The sequence below is a fragment of the Ctenopharyngodon idella genome, chromosome 3 (assembly GCF_019924925.1).
Source record: "Ctenopharyngodon idella isolate HZGC_01 chromosome 3, HZGC01, whole genome shotgun sequence".
Taxonomy (NCBI): Eukaryota; Metazoa; Chordata; class Actinopteri; order Cypriniformes; family Xenocyprididae; genus Ctenopharyngodon; species Ctenopharyngodon idella.
The window spans coordinates 24351143-24378281 of NC_067222.1; the positions used below are offsets into that span (position 1 = coordinate 24351143).

At 38.4% G+C, this 27139-nt stretch overlaps 2 protein-coding genes across 5 annotated transcripts in view; one reads left to right on the top strand and one right to left on the bottom strand.

The window, feature by feature from the left end:
- Positions 1-350: 350 nt before the first annotated feature.
- Positions 351-17073, top strand: si:busm1-163l24.3 (E3 ubiquitin-protein ligase TRIM8). 4 transcript variants are annotated; one of them, XM_051887517.1, is made up of 6 exons: positions 351-626; positions 709-923; positions 3060-3166; positions 3291-6140; positions 6282-6502; positions 9143-9999. In XM_051887517.1, exons 2-6 carry the CDS (start codon positions 740-742, stop codon positions 9246-9248), a joined length of 3468 nt encoding a protein of 1155 aa, XP_051743477.1. In that variant the 5' UTR covers positions 351-626; positions 709-739; the 3' UTR covers positions 9249-9999. The 4 variants fall into 4 exon arrangements, with proteins under 4 accessions (XP_051743477.1, XP_051743478.1, XP_051743476.1 ...); XM_051887518.1 differs by having other exon boundaries at positions 351-591; XM_051887516.1 differs by having other exon boundaries at positions 527-923.
- Positions 17074-19070: 1997 nt separating this feature from the next.
- vat1 (vesicle amine transport 1) overlaps positions 19071-27139 on the bottom strand; it is a 31954-nt gene continuing 23885 nt past the window's right edge. Inside the window, exons 5-6 of the mRNA XM_051887526.1 lie at positions 26115-26356; positions 19071-24148 (exon numbers count right to left, since the gene is read on the bottom strand). Of these exons, the coding sequence (XP_051743486.1) occupies positions 23870-24148; positions 26115-26356 (521 nt within the window). The 3' untranslated portion in view covers positions 19071-23869. The remainder of the gene's footprint in view (positions 24149-26114; positions 26357-27139) is intronic.

Sequence of the window (27139 nt, forward strand, 5' to 3'; positions counted from 1 at the left end):
TTTATTATTTTATATATATATATATATATATATATATTATAAAAATGTAGTTGCTTACCCATTTTATCTAGCCTTTCACATTTTATCTACCCATAAACCTTTTTAATAACTTGAGTTGATTTTCTGAGGTCTTTAAAGAGCAAGATAAGACATTAATTATAACAAATATATTAAATAAATTACAAAAATCTAGCCTATAATAAATAACAAATACATTAAATTAGGTGCACAACTTTTACTCATGACATCCGAGTTTCCATGTGGCTCAAAATACTTTGAAAAAAAAAAAAAACAATCCCTGGTCTTCTGCCTCCTTACTTTCACTTTTAGTTTTCACGACGCTGCGCATGAAATTAGAAAAAAGGGAAATCCTTCATACGAAAGATTAATAGAGCGACAAAGTATTGATATCGAGATACATAGATGAAAAAACAACATTATCTTTACTCATTTGTAAAAACGACAGTGTAATCGCGACATTTGTCACCAACTCTGTTGTTAGTTACACTTCCTGTGTGCACGAGCTCCGACGTGCACAAACGCTGGACTGGACAACGACTTTTTTCCCTTTTGTTTATTATAATGAGGAAGGTATAGTGACTGACTTAGCTGGAAAATATATTTAGGTAGGGCTGTACATCTGCTCAAATAGCTTGTCTGGTGACGCATTAATAATCATACCGCCCTTAACCACTTGTGTTTACTTAGAATCAGTGTTTATAGGTGTCAACCCTGAAGGATGGCAGAGGAAGGCCGTACGGTGTGCGTTTACGGTTTGCCAGCTAACGTGGATCATGAACGGCTACGGGACAAACTACTGATTCACTTTCTACGCGAGAGGAACGGAGGAGGAGAGGTCACCTCAGTCACTATCATCGGTCGGACACCTCAGCGTGCCCTCATCACATTTGAGGAGAGTAGAGGTCAGAGAGAATGTTTGCATGGTTATTATGAATGCTGATAAACATCACTGTAAATAGATGAATTAACGGATATTGATAAAACAGCTAGGGGAGAATGGGGTGCCATTTTTTAACATACATTGTCCTCTAAAAGAAATGAGATAAAGGACTAATTATGTTTCAGGTGGGGGGAAAGCAGCTGTAGCTACCATATGGCCATAGAAATATATATATACAGTAGTCAACATTTGAAGTGCATCAAAACCTTTCATCAAAGTTGTCCTAAAACCTTCTTCTTAAAGACAACTTAGTCCTTAGGACAACTTTGATGAACTTTTTTGATCCACTTCAAATGCTGACTACTGCATATTTATATATAAAACTGTTTCACGAGTTTACACGTACATGAAATCAAAATAAAATAATTTGTATAGTAATTTATGCGTATTTGGCGTGCTGTCCGGGGGAGGGCTCAGAGCTCGGAATTTGGCCCGAACCCAGAGTACTCCTCCTCCTTAACTGGGATAGAAACCAGCCAAGAGTGAGGTGATGGGGTGGTGGAGGGATGCTGTGAAACTTGTCGCGGGATAAAGGTGAGAGACGGCTTTATATACCGGCTTCCTCTTGCACTGATTGGTTGATTACCTGAACGTGCGCCTCCCGAATTTTGTTAAATAAAACTTCATTAAGTGGAACCATCTCCACATATTTTACAGCAATTTTTATATAATCCACACGTATTATTTAAACACTGGCAGTGTTAATTTAACACTGGGGGTTTTGCTTGAAATTGTACTAAACAAATCATTCAATTATTGGACAGAATAACTACTACATTATAAAAATATTAAGGGTTGTATCTGTCACAATTTACCCCACAGCTACCATTTTGGGAAAATGCTTAAAGGATTAGCTCACTTTAATATGAAAATTAGCCCAAGCTTTATTCACCCTCAAGCCATCCTAGGTGTATATGATTTCTTCTTTCTGATGAACACAATCGGAAATATATTAATAAATATCCTGATGCATCCAAGCTTTATAATGGCAGTGAGTGATACCAACTAGTATGAGCTGAAGAAAGTGTCTCCATCCACATCCATCCATCATAAACGTGTGCTCCACATGGCTCGAGGGGATTAATAAAGGTTAATTAATAAAATTAATTAATAAAGGTCTTCTGAAGCGAAAGCGATGCATTTGTGTAAAACAAAATCTATATTTAACATGTTATAAAGTAAAATATCTAGCTTCCGCCAGACCACCTTCCGTATTCAACTTAGTAAGGAAGTGTAATGCCTCTCGCAGTTCAAAACGCTTATGCTACGAAAAAAGCTTAAATGACGCGACGTCAGTTACGCTTTCTTCCTTAAATATGGATATTTTTCTTACACAAATGCATCGCTTCGCTTCAGAAGGACTTTATTAACCCCCCGGAGCCGTGTGGAGTACGGTTATGATGGATGGATGTGGATGGATGCATTTTCCTCAGCTCATACTCGTTGGTCCCATTCACTGCCATTATAAAGCTCGGATGCATCAGGATATTTATTAATATAACTCCGATTGTGTTCATCGGTTTTCTACTCATTTTATCTGCCAGGTAGAAAATTTACTTTGATATTTTGTTTAGTTTTTAGCATAGAATTCTGACACATCTTACCCCACGCATTATATTTCTGGTGCATACATTGAATTTCAGTGCATTTAAATGTCATTGCCAGAGTAGTTGGTCATTGGAAAAAATCCAAAATCCACTGATTGGCAGCTAGACGACTGGCATATACCTAATGAAGTCTCTGGCTCTTGCTAGCTGATGGGTCTGCCAAGGCTTAGGCAACATTTTAGTTGTGTAGTCAGTTTTCTTGATAAAGTGTGTGTGGGGGTGGGCAAGTTGTGAGGGGGTATTCTTTATGTCCTGTCAAGCCTGATTAAAGGGAGTGAGTTTTCAATGTGCTTGTGTGTGCGTCTTGCAGCAGAGTCAGAAAAGTGAGTATCGGTGTCTTTAGTGAGAAAATGAGAATTGATGCTTTTGTAAATCAGACATTATGAAAAATTTACTTCCATCTGTGTGTAAACATCTTATTTGTGTGTAAACTGCTGAGCCAGTTTATGCCTGTCATATGAGATTGATCCTTTCTTTCTGGTTTTATTTAGTGGCGCAGAGCATACTTCGTCATCATCCTCACATTTTACAGCTGGACGGCATAAAATATGAACTCTCCCTGAGTCTCTCATGCCAGGAGCCCCTGAGTCTGAATAAGGTTTGCTGACAGAATAAGCAAGATTAGAGCAAGATTGCTTTTTTAAAATTTCACAAACTTATATAGGCAAAGACAAATTTTGTTTTGACACAGTCACGCAGCTGATGTTCTTGTACTCCTTTAGGTGATCCTCGATATGACTGTGACAATAGATTGCAGTCTGCTTCCTCGGGGTGCAGACTCTCTGAATGTACTGCTTAGTGAGTTTCCAGGTCTACGTATGCAACGTGGCTTATCACAGCATATGTGCACCTTGCAAGGCAACTATTCCGATTTTCAAGGTGCTTTTCCACATATGCAGATGTTATTTTATCATCACCTTTCAAGAGCCGAATATCCTAATTATAATGGAAAAAGCAGTCAAGGTCCAGAGAAGAGGGGAGACCTTGCAAGTGTAAAGAAATGGGCCAGATTTACATCCGATTTACCAGGCCTTAATGCAGGAGACCTCAGCTCCGGATCCACAGTGGGTTTTAGACAAGAGCACTACGGACTGCAAGATAACAATGAAGCTCTCACTGAACGTAGTACTCAGAATAAGAAAAGCAAAATGGAGGAGGGAGCAGAGTGCAGGATAGATGAAGCTGATTTGGAAGATTTTTCGATTATCATGGAAGCTGATGTGTTTGCATACCTGCAGAGCATCAAAGAGTACAAGCATATACTGCATCATCATGGAGTGCAAGTGGTTCATGTTACATCCGAGGGAGTTACCACCATTTACCTGCAATCAGAGGTCCCAACTGGGTCAGAGGTTAAACAGAATATGCGGCAAGCCCATAAGGAGCTGAGGCAGCTTTATCAAAAGCAAGAGGGTTGTCTGAGGAAAGACCAGGTTCAAAAGAGTGCCCTTTACATGCCAGACGGACTGGCTGTAGCGTTAAAAAATGTGCAGTTAGTACTGCCTAATGTTTTGTTTAGCTATGACCAGGACAACGTTTATATAGTTGGAGAAAAAAGTGAGGTATCTCAGGCCAAACAAATGCTACTGCTTGGGGTGGAGAGAAGCATGATGCCGAGCTTGACAGAAATGCCACCATCCTCTTCCAGTTCTGCTTCAGCATCCTCTGAATCTTTAGAGAAAGAGCAACAGGTTAAGAGAAAAAGTGAAGTACATACTCCAGTGCCCCCTAAACTGTTCGGCTCTAACACTGAACGAAAAGGGGAGGCTGGGAATACAATGGGAAAAGAATACAAACTGGCAGCTCGGTTTAAGAGCTCTGGGCTAGGACTTGGTAGAGAGGAGATTGGTGGAGACATAAGGAGTATCACTGCTAAAATGGACATGCTAATGTTAGACCTAAACTCTAAGTCAGCACCACCCACTAAGTCTCCACTTGGCACCGCAGGCATACTCAGTAATGAACTGACAGGGGAAGGAACTGAAACATTCAAGATGACAAGTCCAAGTTGTACAGGAGAGGATGTCCTGTTTAAAAACCAAGAGCCGCTATCTATGAATAGATTTGGTGGAACCACCTTCAGCACATCCAAGGCCAAACCAACTACTCCTGCTGGATTCACTTCAACATTTACCACAGGAGTCAATGCTTCAGTGAATACAAGTGTGAATGCACTATCAGCCAGTAATACCGAAGTGAAGACAGCTGCTCCCTCCTCATCAGTACCCACTTCCAAATCCTCTTTAAGGAGGTCCAATAGTTTCTCTGGTCGACCATACCTAAGAGATCAAGTGCAAAAAAAACAGATTACCATTGAGCCAATGATTAATGCACATGCTCATCAAAGAGCAAGATCCAATAGCATTAGTAGTGGAAGACCTAGTAAAGATTGTCCGATTACTACAGTGGAAGCAGAACTTACTGTGTCTTCTCTTATGTGGGCCTATATGAAGGAGGCCTACTACAACCAAATGGACAGCATGAAATCTGACTTGCAAATGTCTGAGAAACAAGCAAGCAAAAGTGAGATGAGCGTGACGCTGAAGGGCACAGATTCATCGAAGGTTGAAGAAAGTCATCGGCAGCTTCAGAATCTGGTGGCTGTGGTGGCTAGTGACTTTTGCTCTCAGGAGGTACGTTTGGCAGAGCTTGGTGTGGTTGAACAAGATAAACTGTTTGAAACCTGCTGCTTGAATGTACGGTCACGTTTTCCCAAGGTTTTCTTGCACACTACAAAGAGCAGCATTTTCTTTCTTGGCCCAAAATTGCTGTGCTCTCAAGTCAGTGATATATTTAAGGATGTATTTCTTGGGCAAAAGTCTCATTCCTTATCACAAATGAAGACCTTCCAGGAGGGTGTACATCAAGGAGCAACCAAGGCATCTTTGAGCATACAATCAACAAAAGCTGATCACTCTAACTCTGATCAAAGTGTAAAGGTGTTTTCTTTTCAGGATACAAGTCAAGGGGTTCAGTCTAACAGCAGTCGCAAGAGCAGAGGTAAATTGACCAAACTGAACTCGGCTACATTGGAAAACTTGGAGAGCCCTAGTTCTATGATGGATGAATTAAGCACGACAAACTCACTAAGCCAATTAGCTAATGCCAGAGAAAACACAACAGGACCAAAAATTGATGGGCCAACTTCTTTACCACTTGAAGCACACAAAAAACAAGATAACGCAATGACTTTGAAACAGACCAACCTGCTGTCCCATACCTCTTCAGAGAAATGTGTGTGCGGAGCAATTAGTACAAATGTGAAACGGACCGCCTGTGGTGTCATCCTTTGCTGTGACTGCATACTACTTCATTCATACTGCCGAGTGTGTGGAAAAGAGGGAGTGTATTCTCAGAAGAAGGTGCTGGGGGATCCAGTGCAAAGTAATGGCTCAAAGGATATACGGCAGGAACATCAGGCTCAAGAGCAGCATTCAGAACAAGAGGACAGCAAAGAACACAAGGGCATCCAAGGAACGATGACATGTGCAGAGATGACTTTAGGTCTTGCAGGCTATACAAAATACACAACGGCCAAGATCACGTACTGCATACCTGATGGCATACAAGGGGTATTAGCATATATACCATTTATTAAGTAAAGCATCCTAGACATATAGCTTACTAAAAATTGTTAAAAATACAAAATGTTATTTTCATATAATAATTTTCATATCATCTTGTAATTTCCGTGCTTTACACATCTCTTCTAGGATAAGGATCCCTGTCCGGGGTCACCATTCAAAGGTGGTATATTTGAGGCTTATCTGCCGCTCGACCCAAAGGGACGGAGTTTATTGCCCTACCTGAAAAACGCATTTGATCAAGGGCTAACTTTTACTATTAGTTCAAGCAAGAAGGCCTGTGGTGGAGATGCAAAAGTGAACTGGGGCAAGATCCCCCACAAGACCAGGATGGAGGGAGGGAAAAGCAGGTGAGTCCAGATGCTAAGCTAAACAAATGCTAAGCTTGTAAAGATAATTTTGCAATAGCTGGTGGCATGGACATGTTACAGTTTTTCTCAATCGCTTTGGCTCAATTCTCGAACAAGACTTTTTTTCCCCCTCAAAACAATAAGTTCTGGTCTCTGAACAATTAGTTTCTTGTTCACATCAGATTTGGATTTCTAATTGATTTAAGCAATTTACACGTGTTTTGGCACATACACTGTATTGCCAAAAGTATTGGGACACCCCTCCAAATCAGTGAATTCAGGTGTTCCAATCACTTCCGTGGCCACAGGTGTATAAAATCAAGCAGACTGCTTCTACAAACATTTGTGAAAGAATGGGTCGGAGCTCAGTGAATTCAAGCGTGGTACCACGATAGGTTGTCACCTGTGCAATAAGTCTATTCCTGAAATTTCCTCACTACTAAATATTCCACGGTCAACTGTTAGTGGTATCATAACAAAGTGGAAGCAATTGGGAACAACAGCAACTCAGCCACGAAGTGGTAGGCCACGTAAAATCACAGAGCGGGGTCAGCGCATGCTGAGGCTCACAGTGTGCAGAAGTAACCAACTTTCTGCAGTCAATAGCTACAGACCTCCAAACTTCGTGTGGCCTACGGATTAGCTCAAGAACAGTGCGTAGAGAGCTTCGTGGAATGGGTTTCCATGGCCGAGCCGCTGCATCCAAGCCTTACATCACCAAGTGCAATGCAAAGCGTCGGATGCAGTGGTTGGGCTTGGCCCCTTAGTTCCAGTGAAAGGAACTCTTCAGCATACCAAGACATTTTGGACAATTTCATGCTCCCAACTTTGTGGGAACAGTTTGGGGATGGCCCCTTCCTGTTCCAACATGACTGCGCACCAGTGCACAAAGCAAGGTCCATAAAGACATGGATGAGCGAGTTTGGTGTGGAGGAACTTGACTGGCCTGCACAGAGTCCTGACCTCAACCCGATAAAACACCTTTGGGATGAATTAGAGCGGAGACTGCGAGCCAGGCCTTCTCGCCAACATCACTGCCTGACCTCACAAATGCGCTTCTAGAAGAATAGTCAAAAATTCCCATAAACACACTCCTAAACCTTGTGGAAAGCCTTCCCAGAAGAGTTAAAGCTGTTATAGCTGCAAAGGGTGGGCCTACTCCATATTAAACCCTACGGATTAAGAATGGGATGTCATTAAAGTTCATGTGCACGTAAAGGCAGGCGTCCCAAACCTTTTGGCAATATAGTGTATGTGCAAAAGAGTAAATACAATTGTCTACAATTTCCACAATGACTAAATGCACATGGCTTGTTGATCAAAGATTGACAGTTATCATAATATGTCAGACAAGCATGTATATTCCATAAATACCTGTGAAATGGAATGTTTATAATGTCTGCTAAATTGGCAAATGGCCTGCCATTGGAATGAAATAGGAATCACAATCTTACCAATCAAACAATCAAGCATATAGTAGCCTATATGGAGTGTGCCCAGCAAGTCACTGCCATTTTTGAACATGGAGGAACGTCTTACTCCCTAAACAGCAGCAACAGTTTATTTTTGTAGAAATGTGTTACATATAAACTGACAAAACACAGTTGCTTGTCATGGAAGAGCAATGGGAAGATATATAAGAATGTGTGGTGTTAGAGGAAGACATACTGTATAGAATACGTAAAAAAGAACAAGGATCTGTGAATTTCCAGTTTACATGTAACACATTTCTACAAAAATAAATTTGTTATTTTGGTGGCATTGGCCAGTTTACTGACACAAATAGAGATGCAATAGAGTTCTGATGTTTCAGCAAACAGTTGTGATGGTTGCACTTACAGTTTAGAGAATGTTAAGGCTTCGAGAAATGTGCCAAAGCGATTGAGGAAAAACTTATGTGTGATTTCTGTAATTTTATAGAGCACTTATTCTCTAATTATTTTTTTTTCTAATACCATTTTAGCAAGAATGTTTTAGTGCTAGTAGTCATCTTTGACACAGGTATGTTTGCCCAACTACTGTAGGCCTCGTGCTAAAAAACTAGCCGCTCCTTTGTAGTAGAGAGTGGATATTTTTGATTAATGGGTAATAATCTGTTAGAATTGAACACAAATGAAGTACATGACTGTGACAGGAGATCCATGGTGGTATTGTCCAGTTGAGTGGATCAGGGCCAATAAGATTCATTTTCAGAGTGCTTTATTTCCTGAGATCTTTCATTAAAGACTGATCACAACATTGGGTTGTGCATCATTCAGAACTGAACTTAGAATGCTTTTTAAAATCCAGTTAAATTCCTGAATTTAAATTAAAGTAGCAAAAAGGAATTCTAATTTGAGTTTGAATATAAAGTGGAATTAAAATGAATTGAAATTCAGAGATTTATAGAACTTATAGAATTGTAAATCACCTTTAACTGTAATTTTGTCATTCAAGCCAAATGTAGGAATTTCAAAGCCTTTAGGAATGTTTTGAAAAATGTTTTTTAAAGCCCTGAAGCGTTCTGGTTTATATATTTATCACTATTAATCTAATAGATTCACTTTTATGGATCAGAGAGGACGAACACTTCATTTCCCAGTATGCATTACTTTGGCATTCCAAATTTCCAATTCAGCTTTTGTTTGTGTGTGTGTGCAGCAATGGATATCCAGACTCTTCATACCTTACTCTTTTGTCTGATGCACTGGTGGCTCATGGGATTAAAGGAGCAGCTGCAATCAGTCAAGATCAAGCCAAATCCTGACCTTGAGGATAACACAAATCAGAAGACCACAAATAATTACTCAATTTTGTATTACTTATTTTCATATATTTCTTTCCTAGAAATGTAAATAAAAAAAAAAAAAAAAAAGTGTGATTGTGAAAGACTGCTTAATCATTTCTAAGTATTTGTGCTGAGAATTTTTTTTTTTGTACTTTTTGTAATCATTTTAGAGTGTCATTGTCATTTTATATTCATTTTATAATCATTGTACCATATCAGTAATGCTCAACACAATGCTGTGTATATTCTGAATCAGCTGAGCATGCTTTTTAATAAAACAATGATCTTGTTTTAGAGATTGATTATTCATTGTAATTCATCCTTCATCAGCCTAGCACATCTCTCATTTGTCTCCTCAAATTGTCTCACCTACTCAGGCTTTTATCTGTGGTGTAAATGTTAAATCATAAGGATAATGTATAATTGATTTTGAGTAAGCAGTAGGAGGCTATCTAGATTTTTTTTTGCTGCCTCAATGCTAGGTCATTATGGGTAATGTTAAGGCGTTCTCTGGATTTTAGGGTTATTAGGTTATGGGATGTTCTGAATAATTGCTGGGTGGTTAATTATATGGCCTATTCTAAAATCTAATCTTATTTAGCTTTGATTTAAGTACTTAATATTGTATTTTTAATGTATATATGGCTCATTTGTCTGTTGGCTGAATACAATTTATTCCAGTAACATGAGTTTTTACTGTACAATAAAAAGTACGTAGACATGGATGAAATGTTTCCCTTGTTGCTTCTTTCCACTGCACAAAATCACTGCAACATTCCTGCGTGTTTCCCTAATACGTCAAAGGAATCTAAGCAACAGGGTCATATTCCTTTTCTCTCTCTTTTTCTTTTTTGAATCTGTCCTTAGTATTATAACAGAAGGCTGGAGATTGACTCAGTAGCAGCTCAGCTCTGCAGACCGTCTGGCCCTTCTCCAGCATACTACACAGGCTGCATCAAGCAGTACTGGGATCAACAAGAAGCGCCAGGGTACAGAGAGACCTGTTCTCAAACAAAACACTGACCGCAACAGTGATCAGGAAGTTTAAAGAGACAGGTTACTAATTTCACCCTCAACTGTAATGTTGAATGTAGCGTCTTGATTAGAACAAAATCCCACAGGGCATTTGAAGCCGGTGTTGAGCTCTCATCATGACTTCTGGAATTTAGCTGGAATTGTTATTTGCATACAGCACCCTTTGCACCACAGCTTAGGCCAGATATTTGTGTGCAAGTTTCTGCCACAAAGTAAAAGATAAAACAGGTAATTGTGATTGCGATTATGAAAAGAAAAAAAACAATCAACAAAATATAAAGTCACAAAAACCAAATGTGGGATATGGAGTAACAGCTATTAGATATGAAGTCAAATTTACAACCAAAAAAAAGTCAAAATGACCCCTTTTTAGCATCCATATCTGTGAAATGGTGGAAGGAAAGATTTTACCAGGAGATGAGCGTCCCACTGAGAATTGAACATGCAGCAGTTTAATTAATCTAATCATAAAGTCATTTAGCATGTTTGATTTAACAGATTAAACATACATAATTTAACACAGACTTAATTAACTGGTTTTCTAAATTTGATGAGCATGTTAAAAACATGAAGTTTTATGATAAATCACAATGTGATTTCATGTTACGTATTTTAATTGAAGCACATTAGTAACTTTTCAAATAGAGTACAGTAAATGTTCAGCATTTGTTTAAAACAAACCGTCAATATCGTGTCACAACATATTGAACATTATCAGTTTGTACCCTCTGGGTTGTTATTTTCCCTGCATCTGTACAGACACCAGCCAGCACAGAGTCAACCCCCACAGTCCCCTGCTTTCAGAGCAGAAAACCTGCCTTTGGCAGTATTCTTAGCCTCTCCACTGCATTGTCTTCATTAAAATGGCTGAGCAGAGAGTTCTGCTGCTCCAAGAGCAACTCAGCGGTCCTGCACCGATTCCCTGCGGACAGTTCCTGCATGGACTGCATCAGCAGCTGCTGGGATTACAAAGCAAGAACTTTCTCTAAGGCTCGTAGTTTCATATGGTTAATGTAGTGGATAAAGAAACTGCAATTTTAAGATGCCTTTTGACATTGTAAATCATTGTTTTGAAAATCTGCCTACAACATGAATATTTTCACAACATTATTGAATGTAAGTATTGTTTAAAAACAGAATTATGTTTGTAACTTATAGAGGTATTTGTTGAGCTCTGCAGTGTGTAATTGTACTTTATGTGCGATAGGGGGCAATTTAACCCTTGTACGTCCTTAAAGACATTTTTTTTTTTTTTTTTTGCCTATTCACGCCAACTGCATTCATTTTATTAAAAGTTTAATATTTCACTCTTATTTCCTTTAATAAATCTATTTTACACTGGGTACACAAAACCCATTAAAGCTGCAGTTTTTAATCCCAGGGCCATTTAACTATAACAATGATGCCATCTTTGTTAATAGGCTTTCATTCTGCTGGCAAGGCTTCAAAATCAAAATTTTTACTCTTTTTTTTTTCTTTTTTTTTACCAGATGGGGACATTTTTTTTAGATTTGGCCTACAGGCCTAAAGCAATACCTCGCCTTTTTCCTGTTGTCTGCTTCTGCATATTATAGAGCCAATTGGATAAATTATGAAGCTATAATTGCGTGGGTGTGTTGGTATGGATGTTAGAGTGTGGTTTGCATGCGTGTAATAAAATAAAGTGTGTGTACACATTTGAGTGTTGTAAGAAAATGTAGTCTGCCTCGACCCAGATTCCACTCCAAAGTATATTTTAGAATGAGCTCATCCACAAAATGGCTTAATTATCACAGAGAAGAAAGTCAACAGTTATGTTGTTTCTGCACCATTAGGGTTGATCACATCCTGACCAAATGGTCATCAACTGTAGAATGGGAATAGGTGTGGGACAGTGGTAACCATCTCAGACAATGGGGTGTATCACAACTTCATTAACATATAGACCACAGCTGTTAAAACATGAGCAGCTACATTTACATAAAGGGTGGTAAACTGTAACTGGATAAAAGGTTTGAGATTTGGATGTTCTGGGTTCATTCCGACGCCGATGAACCCAAGGTGCTTCATGTACTGTGTCACTGCTTTGCTGCAATACACTTCTTCATCAAGATCTTTAACGTCCTCATAATTTTTTCTTACAGTGTGTAATGTTTGAGAGAGACAAATCCCAGCGCTGTGTGTACCAGTGGAGCTTTGCTGGCATCTAATCAGAAAAATGTATAAGACCACCACCTAATGTAAGGTTTGTGCCACAGCTGCCCTAAACTAACAGTATTGGTGATTACCAAAATCATGTTATCATTTTTTATGTCTCTGTAATGATTAATCCACACCAGTATGTGTAAGCTCTTTAGTCACTGTAGTGTTTCTAATGCTAAAATATAATTATTGTTTGGATTTAATGGATTCAAAGATAGATCACACAAAAGTTTAATCAAGTCTTTGGGAACAACTGTTTGGAATTCAATAACAACAGAGACTTTGGAAAAGTACAAAGTATAAAAACAATACTGGCAAGAATGCAAGCTGTTATCAAGGCCAAAGGAGGCCATACAAAATAAAGATAAAATATATAATTTTTTTTGTTATTATGTGTGAATAAAGACAATTTATTTGTTTCAGTTTGTTATTTGCACAAGGTTTAAGCAAGTTTATTTCTAAATTATCACAAACCTCAAGTTTGGATCATCCAAGAATACACTATTTGGCAACATTTTGGACACAAAACTCAATATACACTACCATTCAAAAGTTTGGGATCAGTGAGATTTAAAAAAAAAAAAAAAGAAAAAGAAATTAATACTTTTATTAAGCATCAATACAAGTTATTTCCACAATATTACTAAATTTTAGATCAAATACCAGTAAATGCAGCCTTGATGAGCTTCAGACTTATGCTTAACATGTTTGTAGTTTTCTTTGGATTTCTTTATTTGTAAATTATTTATAGCTATTTTTCTTAATTATTTATTTAGAAAAATCTCAATATGTTCTTCATGAAGTTGGTTGAACTTTATATAAGATAAAAAAAAATTGTTAATGAATTATACTTTCTTCATATACATTTGGATTATTTTTATAGTTTAAATCTCTACTATTATTCTAAAATTTGGAGAAAATAGTAGGCGTGTCTAAACTTTTGGCTGGTAGTGTATTTTCTCAAGGAAAAGCAATGAAAAAATACTTTGTTGACAGATGCTTGTACCTGTCAAACAGGTTACTGTACTTAAACACACCAGTTTCCTTTTCTCTCTTTTGCTCTCACACACTAAGTACGGAACAAATCTTGACATGTAGAGCGAGCGAACACTGAATTTAAAACAGTCAATTATAAGTTCAGACAAGCGTGTGAAATGGCAGAGGAGTGTTTCGAAGACCTCGATCCATTCAACTGTCCTATCTGTCTAGATGCACTCCAGGATCCAGTGACGATTCCCTGTGGACACAACTACTGCATGGGCTGCATTCAAGACTACTGGGATAAAAATAGCGGCAAAGACGTTGGTTACAGTTGCCCTCAGTGCAGGAAGACCTTCTCACCTCGGCCTGTTCTTAACAAAAACACCATGTTTGCAGAAGTGGTGGAGCGGTTTAAAAACACAGGCCTTCAGGATTCTCCACGCACACATTATGACGGACCTGGACACACGGAGAGAGAAACCTGCACTGCAAAAAACCCCAAAACTTTAAAGATATATCCAGAAAGTGAGGATTCATGCTGTAAGATGCACCTGAGATATCATAACAATGACTATCCCACAGAAAAACACACAGTGATTGTTATAAATCAGGAGCCTAAAGGAAATATTTGCTCACAGCACAACAGACCACTGGGAGAACAACGGTTCATTTGTCCCCTGTGTCTTGATGAAGTCCATCAAGGACATAAAGAGTTTTCAGCGGCACCTGAGAAGACAAAAACGCTGGAGAGCAGGACGACACTGGTGACACGTGAGCTCAGGAGTAAAGATAAAACAACTGGACATGGTAGGAGACCATCTAATAAGAGGGTTCATGGCACTGAACATAGACATGGGCATCGGACTGGACACACCCGGGGCTCACGTGCTAAAAGAGGGCATGAAACACACAGACATAAAAGTAGTGGACACAGAGGTAATTCACATGGGCACAGTCATGGTGCTGGACACAGAAGGAAAAGACTGGGAATCATGGTCATGACAGGAACTGGCACTAGAAGAACCACTGCAGATAACATCAGAGCGCTTTGAACCTTGAGTTTGACCACAGTGTTGCAGATGCCGTGTTTTCTAGAGGAATGTTGCTTCTACTAGATTCAGGCGTCGAATGAATTTTACTGAGGTGTCAAATTTCCTTTGAGTGACGACAATTCATTTCTGGATACATTTAATGTTCACTCTGTTATATAAATGAATAGTATTAATTAACATGGTTGTTTGCTGATATTCTTAACAATTCAATGTTGGGTGTATAACAAATATGTTCAACAGCAAGAAAAAACTCACACCTAAAATAACTTGTACACTTTACAACTCATTAATCTTGAAAACACACTACTAGTTAATAAGTTTCCTGAATGTTTATCAGATTAATTTATATATATATTTTTTTATATATATAAAGTTTATAAACATTACACTCACATCAATCAATTTCTAGCCAAATATTTTCAACTTATATTTAGTAAGGAAATTCCCATTACATTTCCTAGCCTGAAAATCACACTTTTAAAATATTTCTTTATATTTCCAAGTTGTCCATGTCTGTGGAAACTATTTTTTATTAACGAAATGTATGGTGTTTGTGCTACACTCCACAAAAAAAAAAAAAAAAAAAAAAAAAAAATGAAATAAAAATAATTTTGTTAATCAGTATCTTTGTCTTGTTTTACAGTAAGAATGTCACATTTTCACACAACATCCTTTAAATACATGAGAAGGAAAATAACAAATATATTTATTCTTGTTTTGGGAGAAATCTAACAAAATGTACAGTGGTAAAAACTTGAGTAACACCATTTTACAGTGTCCTTGTTACACGTTTTATATAGTTTCTATAGTATTAACTATAAATTATGCATAATTTCATAACTATCCCTAAACTAATCCTTAAAGGATTAGTTCACTTTCAAATGAAAATTAGCCCGAGCTTTACTCACCCTCAAGCCATCCTAGGTGTATATGACTTTCTTCTTTCTGATGAACACAATCGGAGTTATATTAATAAATATCCGGACGCATCTGAGCTTTATAATGGCAGTGAGCGGGATCAACGAGTATGAGCTGAAGAAAGTGTCTCCATCCACATCCATCCATCATAAACAGTACTCCACACGGCTCCAGGGGGTTAATAAAGGCCTTCTGAAGAGAAGCGATGCATTTGTGTAAAAAAATATCCATATTTAACAAGTTATGAAGTAAAATATCTAGCTTCCGCCAGCTTGGGGTAATTTTCATTTGAAAGTGAACTAATCCTTTAATCTAACCCTAATTATATAGTAAGTACATTTAGTAAATTAATATTACTCAGTACTTAAATGTATAATTACACTGAAATAAGGACACCTTAAAATAAAGTGTAACCAAAACTTTAGAAAAATAAACTTGTATTTCTATTTTAATTAAGTTTTTCTTACCTGAACAGCAAACAGGCAAATAGTTTATTTTTAGCCTTATACAAACCTCCGTAGTTTTTGTTCTATCTCGAAGTAAATGCATCTTATTTTAAGAATGTTTAGATATTTATAGTGAAAAGCAAGTACTTGTGGTTTTGCATTGTCCTGCTGAAATACACAAGGCCTTCCCTGAAATAGACGTCGTCTGGAGGGGAGCATATGTTGCTCTAAAACCTTTATATAACTTTCAGCATTCATAGTGCCTTCCAAAACATGCAAGCCGTCCATACCGTATGCACTTATGCACCCCCATACCATCAGAGATGCTGGCTTTTGAACTGAACGCTGATAACATACTGGAAGGTCTCCCTCCTCTTTAGCCCGGAGGACACGGCATCCGTGATTTCCAACAAGAACGTCAAATTTGAACTCGCCTGACCATAGAACACTTTTCCACTTTGAAACAGTCCGTTTTAAATGAGCCTTGGCCCACAGGACACGACGGCGCTTCTGGACCATATGTCCATGTGGCTTTCTTTTTGCATGACAGAGCTTTAGTTGGCATCTGCAGACTATGACATCCCTTTTATAGCTAATCATGTTACAGACCTGATATCAATTAGTGCTGTAGTAGCGGACTCGAAGCGTTTTTCTGTTGTCTCGGACTTGTCTCTGACTTGGTCATTGGTCTCGCAAAAAGTTCTAGATGGTCTCGACCGAGTCCAGCAGGTCAGTCTCACTTCTTTCCGATTCCGAGCCGATCCGTTGTTACCAGCGGCGCCGAATAGGCAATAACGTCAGCTACGCGTTCTCACTCTCTTCTCTCCGACGGTGAAGTGACACACCAGCGCGGGCGCCTCCTCTCTCTCACTCGTCTCATTCGCTCCAGTTAATAGTGCTTGTATTGCGCATAATTTTATTCATTCCCGCAGGTTTCGTGCTCACACCAAAGGCGCGCGCACCACTGATCTATATTAGTGAAGCGAACAAGCCATTCTCAGTCTCAAATAGAGACAGAAGTCAAACAGAGTCACAAAATGAGTGTCTTACTGCGCTTAAAAGGTCAAATACATACAAAATTATGTCAAAATGCCCGTCTTGGCGATTATTCAGATAAACACAGTCAGTTTTGGATCGTTAAATAGCTAAGAAAGAGAACGCATGTTGTGTAACAGTATTGGGTCCATTAATAAAGTCCAATATTCCTGCTGCTGTCTGTCATGTTATTTAAAGAACAAAAGACTGAATCTTGACTGAATTCGTTTTATAACTTTAATGGTAAGAATGAATCTGTATTTAATATTTACAATAAAGACTACAGAAATTAAGGTAACCAATGTAAAATAACACTGGATGTGTTATTTTACATTTGATTACTTTAATTTCTGTAGTAGGCTATTTCTTACCTGAATTAAAACCTACTTAACCTGAAAAACTTAGTTTCATCTCTATTCTATTGCATTTATTTGTGCTGTTGTTTGCAATTTTTTTTATTTGTTCTTATTTTATTACTGAGTTTTACTTTTGTTTTTTATGAAAATAAAACTTTGCGTTGAAGAAAAGTAGATTTTTTATGCTGTCAATTATAGTTCTTAGAAAGAAAATCGGAATCGACAAAAATAGGTATTGGCAGATCACACTATCTAAAAAAAAAAATAAAAAAAATAATCGGAAATCAGAATCGGCCAAGAAAATTGCAATCAGCACATCTCTAGTTCCAACTCATATCAATGTTTCGTGAACGAATCTGTGGCTGTGAAAAAACCATGAGAGCCAATGATTCAATTACCCTTTTAAAAATACCGCCACTTGCTCCGTTACTGAATGAATGAATGACTCGATAACTCACTCATTTAGACAGTGACTTTCCGCCACCTACTGGTGGTTTTAATTTTAATATTTAAAAGTATCACTCGTTTTAACATCATTGCTTATTTCTCTTTTGGACATTTTTAATTTAAAACATTATTTTATAAAGGTATTTATAAAGGTTAAAAAAAAAGAACTTTAATGCACAATGAGTTTAAGGGCGAAAATATTGTCCCTTAATGGAAAAGGTGTAACTGCAGCAGTCTAAGTGGAAGAGAGGGGGTATGCAGAGGAATGTTAAATGCCTCAGGGAGTACGCGACTGTAAAATGTTTGGGAACCACAGCTGAAGTGAATTTAAAAACAAGCAGGCAGCTAATATGCACACTTAATTATTAGTTTATTTATCGCAAGTCATCGTCATTGCAAAAGCCCCCACTGGTTTATTATTTTAGTTACTTTGTAGGCCTACTATGGATTCTTTAGGACAAGTAATAAGTTCAAGAATTGGAACATGTCATTTTTTTTTTTTTTTATAGTGACACCCGTGTTGCTTGTTATTTTTTTACATTTTCCATTGGTAGCCCAAAATGTGATTGTTACACTATAATAAAAAAGACTGAAAATGTGAAGTTGCACTTCAGCTTTATCTGACTTTAGTGAAATTGCTATACCTAAAGTAAATAAAATGGCCTAATTTGATCCTACAGTGTTGCTACTCTGCACATGCTTTTTGATCATTACAAATAATAATGCAAAAGGCTTATCTTAGAATAGAAGATATGCTGTCTCTCGCGTCACATGAATTATCAATAGTTATGTATGTGGTCTTGAAGAGGATTCTTTTTTTTCCTGTCTCTGTCTTGACTGTCTCATTTGGACTCAAACCTCTTTGGACCCGGTCTTGACTCGGTCTCGACTAGTCCTGGACTTGGACTTGTCTTGGACTCGACAAAGGTGGACTTGACTACAGCCCTAATATCAATTAACTTAATTAGTTGCTAATTTTGAATCTTTTCAAAATTTCTTGCTTTTTCAGCCATTTGTAGCCCCCATGCCAACTTTTTTGAGACCTGGAGCAGGCATCAAATTTGAAATGAGCTCATTAAGTGGATAAGTGTAAAATTTCTCGGTTTAAACATTTGTTATGATATCTATGTTCTATTGTGAATAAAATATTGGCTCATGTGATTTGAAAGTCTTGTAGTTTTCATTTTTTTCAAATTTAAAAAACGTCCCAACATTTCCAGAACTCGGGTTGTACATTATCTCAAATCAGATGAAATAAAATCCCCTTTGATAAACCTAAATAATGTGTATCGCTCTACATGTATGTATTTATGGCTGCAGCGTGTTCAATAATGACTCGGTAAACACCTCTTTTAGTTATGCTCTTTAATTAGTCCTGGAAAACATGTAAGGCAAAATGGTCACATCACACACAGAAGCGTTATGAACTCTACGGTCCTCATGACCACACGCAGTCCAACCAACCCAGAGTCGAGCACAGAAACAGCAGCACTTCAGATTCTCAAAATTAAATGGAGAAGGTTCTGATGGAAGGTTTCAAGAAACAAACAACAAAACACAAACAACCCGTGATGCTTCTCTGACGTGTGTGGAGGGGAGGAGCCTTAATGCTGACGGTTAGGGGCGGGGTTTGAATTTAGAACCAATCAGTGTACAGAAATGCAAGCTGGTGCCTCTGATTGGCTCTTCAGTCGAAAGGCCAAGCAGGAAAGTTGGAACTGTAATTTACAGAGTGCAAATGCTTTCATAACTCGAGATCTTTCCGAAAAGTCTCCGAAGTCACCATGACACTTTGTTTGCGCAAATATGCATCCAAACATACATAAAAAGTGCATCAAGACATTGTGATGTGTGCAGTGTACATTTGCGAGACAAAGATAGATCTGTTACGCTGAGCATGTGTGGGAAACAGTCCACAATGACTCACTGTTTCTCGTATGTGCCAGACAAAGAAGGCAAATACATCTGCTATATAAATTTAGACCTAAAAGGGTTTCAAAGCTTCATTTTATTAGTGATTTTATAAATGCATAAATTAATGAATACATTTCACTGTAGGCACACTGAAACTGCACTACATTTGTGTATCTAATATTGTATAAATAATGTCTAAACGTGATAGGATTCAGCGCTGGTTAAGGCTGCATTTGTAGCAGGAATTCTGCACTCTGCAAACCTGAGGGGTGTTTCCTGTTCTGGGAAAACTATTGGATTGAGAGACTGAGGAAGGAAGCAGCTTGGCTCGATCCGAGCCTCTCTCTGGCTCCCAGTCGCACAATTCCATATCCACGAGAGACACTCGCACCTGCAGCTGAGCTCATTGTGGAGCTGTGTGTGCTCCAAGAAAAAGGAAGAGGAAGAATTCTCCAAACCATCATGCTATAATAATGTCTAAACCTTGAGAGATTTAAAGTGAGCATTCCCAGCCCAGATGTCATTGTTGTTGGGTGTGTGTGCTCTGAACGGTCTCTGAACGGACCCAGTGGCGCATATCTTTAGCCAACGCAGACAGAACCAGGGACGAAACCGAATCAACAGCCGCTCTGATGTCATAAGCAGCCGAGATCAATTCCAGAACCGGAATGTCGCTGCTAGATCTTCTGGAAATGAAAACACAGCGGGACTGGCTTGTGAACAGGGCTCTAAGACTTATGTTAAAGGAATAGTTCACCCAAAAATGAAAATTCTGTCATTTTTTACTCACCCTCATGTCGTTTCAAACATGTATGACTTATTTTCTTCTACGGATGAAGCACAAAACATGATACTTTGAAGACATTTTGGTTACCATTGATTTCCATTGCACGGATTAAAAAACGCACTTTTTTCAAAATATCTTTTATGTTCCACACACATACACGTTTAGAACAATATGAGGGTGAGTAATTAATGACAGAATTTCAGTTTTGGGTGAACTAACCCTTTAATATCACATTCATTGAGAAACAAAAAAGCGAAAACAACGAATAATCAGCAAACGCTTGTGGCCTGAAACGGCTTGGAAAACTAAACCGACATTAATCATTAGTTCGTTCTGACTGCTGCTGGATCTTTTTGTTGGGTTACCTCTGGTCATAGGTTATCAAATATGCCGAATTACCTATGAACACCCACATGATACACAAAAAGTGCATCCGTAAACAACAGTACACCTGATTTGGGGGGGGGGGTCCTCAGATCAGTGGGAATGAGATTCCAGCCCTTCAGGACAGCAGAGCTGAGAAGGCGTTGGGGGCGAACTAGTGTCTACGTGTTTGTATATGCATTCACGTGTAAACATGCGCGGAGGCAATCTGGTGTTGGTCTACGACTGAGGCACAGTGAGAACGAGAGGTTTTGCATGGATTCGAACGTTAGCGGAAAACAAAAAAAAAAAGTCAAAAATCAGTCAGCACCAATAATATTCAGGGCGTAGTCGACCACACACGACAGGAGCGAATTCAGAATCTCAAGATCTTTTACTGCAAGGTCATTTTGACAATAACCACACACGTTTAGGTTTTTTTTTTTTTCTTCATCTTTCATTCTTTGTTTTTTTTTTTTTTCTTCTTCAGTACAGTAAGCACAGTTATAGCGAAGGTCACACCTTCACAAAAAAGTTTGGCACACTCGGTCAGGACCAACAAAATCACATGATTCATCACATTTTAGAGGAACTGCAGCAAAGCCTTTTGAACTCAAACTACTGAAATGCAGACCACAAAAACAAACAAACATACAAAAGAAAAACAAAAAAAAACAAAACAAACAAAATACAAAGAGGACGGATATATTTCACTGAAGTGTTAGTTAGGGTCACTTGGTGCTCTGAGTCACCATCCACAGGAACACAGGAAGAGAACCAGCAGAACACAACAAGAAGCTGAAACTCATCCCCTCGGATCCGGAACTAAAAACCGGATTGGGATTTAATAAATTGGAACAAGGTAACTCTTCAGACAAGTATGGCAGTTCCAAGCCCATCCCAGTGCATTCTGGGCCTGAACGGTTATCTGCACTCATATTGTGATTATGTAAACACGAGCATGCATCAAACAATGCAGCCTTCTGAGCATTTCCATGCATGTTCAAACTCTTCTTTCTCAGTTTTAGAGGTGCATAAAGAGCGAGTGTGTTGGTGGGAGAACGAGAATGTGACTGAAACGGAAGGTCTAAGTGAAGACCCGGACGGGAACCAGAGATACGGTGGATCGGGAGTGGAACCGCCATTCTCTATAAGTGCAAGCTGAGTGCAAACGATAGCAAACCAATGCAGGCCGTTCATGGGGGCCGGAATATTCAAGAGTGACGGTGAGAGTTAGAAACTGACAGAGGAGGACAGAAAGAGACGGTTAAAATGCCAGACGGTAGCATAAGGTAGCATGAGGGAGGTAGAGAGACAGAAAGAAAGAACATTTGAGTCTAAATCCAACAACAAACCTAAGGACAGACGGACAAATACAGAAACGCACACACACTCACTCACACACACAACAAACACACATATAAAATAGGGGATCTGGTTTTGTTTCACATAAACACTCATTCAAATGAACCGAAGAAGAGTGTTCAGCAGGTGTCTTGAGTACTTGAATGATAGCACTGCAATGCATATAAATCACCAGCGGAGGCAGTAGATTACTGCTATCTGAGAAACCGGGGAGAGGGAGGAGCCAGAGGGTTTGATTGACATGTCAAAGAGAGGGAGTAGCCACATTCCTGAATGCGTTGAAATAAAACCACTGAAGTTTATCTTATATAAAAAAGCTGCAGCGGAGAGATGCAAGTGGTTGTATGTTTGCGTCCGTCTGGGATGTGGGGGTGAGACCTATAACTGTCATCCCTAACTAACCTAACTGCTGTTGCTATGCCAACCACCATGCCGAAAAGGGTAAGAGAACGGGGAGAGGGAGAGCATAGTTAGAAGAGCCGGAGTGGAGATCATATTTAAATGCGAGCTGCAGGTCAGCGTTATCACGTGGTAAGCTGTCACGGGAATGAGGGGCGGAAAGCGTCAGGATCCTAAGGAATCCTGGAGGAGGTTCTGGAATGAAAGGCCACTCCTGTCTTTATGCAGCCACATCTGATATAAGAGAAACGATGGGAAAAAGGCTGGGAGAATGTTCTCTATAATTGGTCCTGCTTGCCAAGCTAGACTCATTAAAAGCCTGGCACTTGCCCCGTTTTAATGACATGGCACATTGATCAGCTGAAGCCTAAGACACCCTTGTTAGTTTTTGGGGTAATGTTGGTGGGGTGTTTGTGAATTTAGCACACATGCGTGTGCATGAAAGAAGCTTGTTGTCCCTCTCGGCCAATCAGAAACCACCCTGACTCCTCTAGGGGGCGGGGCTTGAGTGTATGTCAGTGAGTCTGGCCCAATGGGGGGAAAACAACATAAACAATGGGAGCGTAGGTGGTGGGTGCTCTTGTTTTGTGTGCCAAGGTGGGCAGGAAAAAAAGCTCTTTCACTTTTGATGATGTACAACAAATCAAACAAGTGCACCCACTTCAGAACAGAAACGAAAAGGGAACGGAAAACCCAGTCTCGCGGCAGATACACAAACACACGGAGGGGTGTAGAGAGCGAACAAGGTGGTTTTTGGTTTGCGTCTAGAAAAGTTAACGAATATTTCGGTGGAATACAATAATTTTATAGTGCATTAGTTTGGCAGGAATAACGTTAGAGGATATGGTAGTACGATTTTAAAGGGTGCAGAATAAGGTTATTTTGTTATATAATTAAAGACGTTGGTTGAGTAAACACTGTGGTGATACTTATAAAAAGGATAATACTGCCCTAACACGCCTCGGTGGCATGCAGTCATACGAAAGAGTTAGAAAGGACGCAGCAAAACTGAGAATAAATACTACCGGGTTACAACAGAACAATAAAGTGGTGTGTTCCCTTGGTGTATAATGTGTGTGTGTGTTTGTGTTTGAGTGTGTGGGTGAACATAAGTGGTGCGTGAATTCTGTTGATTGAATGATTGCAGAAATGCAGATCTAATGTCAGGGATCACCTGGGCTTCAGCTAATCATACTATACACCCCTCCATACACACACACACACACATATATAACACACACATACATACACACACACACACTCAGACCACTCCCAAACTGCTGACACAGACACAAAGCACATCCACAATGTTTCTGGCCACTCAGTTCTCCTCTTTCTTGACTTCTTCCTTCTTTTCTTCTGCTTTCTTGTCATCCTTCTTGGTCTCTTCCTTCTTCTTCTCCTCCTTTTTCTCCTCCTTCTTGGCCTCGTCCTTCTTCTTGTCATCCTTCTTCTTGTCGTCCTTTTTCTTGTCGTCTTTCTTCTTCTCCTCGTCTTTCTTGGCCTCGTCTTTCTTCTCCTCTTCCTTCATGGGCTCGGTGGTGAGGATGATTTTACCGATGTTGTGCCTCTCTTGCATCCTACGCATGGCATCACCGACCTGGGCGGGACAAAAGAGAGAGAGAGAGAGAGAGAGACCGGTGAGGGTGTGGATGAGGAACGGCAGAGAGAGCAGCTTGACTGGCCATCTGCTGTGGTAAGAATATCTAACAAGCTGTTGACAGTTGATCTAATACTGAACTTCACACGCACACAAACACCATTTATGAGATTTTATATGGTCACTTGCTACATTACTCTAGCGAGTAAGGCGGCTGGTGACCTATAGACAAGCCTTTAGATTTACACCAGTGTGAACTGCTTTTCTGGCACTTTCATTCTAAAAGAGCATTTTATTATTAATGGACATTGATTAAAGTCCACAAAACTCCATTTTGATTTCAAGAACTCTATTTACAATATATTATTGCAATCAGAAAAAGATATTTGAAAACAGAAAACAGATTATCTACTGACAAGGATGTCAGGTTTTTTTTTTTGTTTTAACTGACACTAGGTGGAATTATTATTTCTTTCAGTTGGTTAATCAGGCACATTTATCGACAAATGGCAGTAATCTGAAAATGGCCAAATGTCAGCTGATATTGTTTTTTAATGGCCAGTACTGAAATCTAGATAGCTGTGTGGCTTTAATTTAATTTAAATGATAAAATGCATACTTTTTTTTATTATTATTATTATTATAAATAATGAACATTTTTAGGTTACTATTTTAATTATATTGATATAATTGTTATTATAAAGTATTAGATACATTTTAGTATGATATATGAATATTTAAATTATAGCAAATCCAAGAAAAAAAAAAAAATAATAATAATAATAACAACAACAACAACAACAAAAAATATTGAATGATAAAAAAAAATTATATATATATATATATATATATATATATATATATATATATATATATATATATAGCAAATCATCAATAACATAAGAGTTTTTAAGACACATTTTTCACTTGTCATTTTCAGGTGAAAAACGATTGTTATTCAGCTAAGCATCTACAGCTGTAATGTCAAAATGGCCCAATAACAAACAATATGTCGGTCTATCACTAGTTACAAAAATGGTGATATAAGTACAATTGAAAACAAATTTGTTTTCTTCTTTGAATGTTCAACGTATGTCAGCTATTCTCTGGTCACTCCACCTGTCTCCCTCTCTGTTTTCCCCCCAGGTCACCTCTCCTTTACCACTCTACCTAACAACCAGCGCCACGGCAACAGCGAGCCATCTCCTAGCAACGATGAAAAGCAACCTGGCCCTGACGATTGACTCGGACAGATTGAGGAAAGAGAATGAGACAGGAAATGAGAGCGAAGGACAGGGAGAATGAGTTACCAACAAACACGGAGCACTTTTCTTAAAACAGAGCTTCTCTCACCCATCAGCTGAAGTCTTGTGAAATATGCGTTTCACTTGAATGTGAAAGCACTTCATAATTCTTTTTTTGAATTTTCAATAACACCAAAGTCTGATGAGGATGATAAAAGCCCAGATCGTCAAAGAACCATCAGCTCGCATTCGCAGTCACTTACTGTAAGAAGGAAGAGACGTCTCCATAGCAACAGGGGAGATAAGAAAGGAGAAGAAATAATAGGGAAAGATGGATGAAAGAATGAGTGAGGGACAAAGCAAATACGCTTGATCAAAGGGTGGAAGGAGTACAAGGCATGGATGGTGGTTGAGGTGAAGATCATGAAAGAACACCCACGCATGCATATTATATATATATATATATATATATATATATATATATATATATATATATTATATATATATATATATATATATATCTGCTCAAGGTGGAATCTCAATGGATTCCAACATCCTGGAATAAATACACTCCCAAATGTAATTATACTCATGTTTTTTTTTTTCCAAAGAACTCCCACACACACACACACACACACACACACACACACACACACACACACACACACACACACACACACACAAGAGTTCAAATTACCCCCATCAGACACTCATTCATTCACCTGTTCTAGGTGGTAGGTGGAGTCAATTCGGGGCTTGATCTTGCCCTGTTTGTACAGGTCCATAATGACTGCCATGGCCTGAGCGATGAGCTCACTCTCAGAGTCCAGGTACCCCAGATGAAAGCCGCACACAGAGCGGTTCCCTTGGATCAGACTCAGGGTGTGTACGGAAAACTGCTGGTACCAGGTCTTGGCCACCGCAAACAGGTTCTTCTTCTGGCCCGCCAACATGTTAGCGGCACCTGCAGGATCCAAACACAAACATCAAGTTGACATTGAAAACATCATTCCATTAAGTTCATGGTTTTGGATCCATTTTCAGTATCCAGGTACTTGATTCTTGCAAGATACTGGTATGATTTAGGGGATGGGCGATACGACCAAACTGTTTTGAGAACACTTTTATCACGGTAACAGAAAATATCATGCTACCATTCAAAAAAAAATTTTTTTTTTTTGTTTTTTTAAAAAGAAAGTACTTTTATTCAGCAAGGATGCATTAAATCAAAAGTGACAGGAAAGACATTTATAATGTTACAAAAATTTCTAACTGGTGGAAAAAGTTTTCAGCATTGATAATAATAATAAGAAAAGTTCCTTGAGCACCAAATATTAATATTAGAATGATTTCTGAAGGATCATGTGACTCTGAAGACTGAGTAATGATGCTGGAAATTCAGCTTTAACATCACAGGAATAAATTACATTTTAAAATTTATTAAAATTAGAAAAACAGTTATTTTAAATTGTAATAATCATAATTATGTTTAATATTTATATATTATGTATAATTATAATTGTAATAATTAACAATATTATTGTTTTTACTATATTTTTGCTCAAATAAATGCAGCACTGGTGAGCATAAGAGACTTATTTCAAAAACATAAATTAGAGCCCAAACTTTTGAACTGTAGCATAATTTGTTTAGCTGGACAATCAAAAAATGGATAATGGTTTATATATTAAATTAGCATGTATCAATGCCTGTAACTGATAAATCAGTAAAATAAATACTAAAATGT

What these genes read in the sequence shown, in the direction of transcription:
- si:busm1-163l24.3 (XM_051887517.1), top strand. Translation starts at nt 740, where the DNA reads ATGGCAGAGGAAGGCCGTACGGTGTGCGTTTACGGTTTGCCAGCTAAC. An exon ending in CACATTTGAGGAGAGTAGAG is followed by an intron (nt 924 to 3,059) that starts GTCAGAGAGAAT and finishes GGTTTTATTTAG; the next exon opens with TGGCGCAGAGCATACTTCGT. An exon ending in AGCCCCTGAGTCTGAATAAG is followed by an intron (nt 3,167 to 3,290) that starts GTTTGCTGACAG and finishes GTACTCCTTTAG; the next exon opens with GTGATCCTCGATATGACTGT.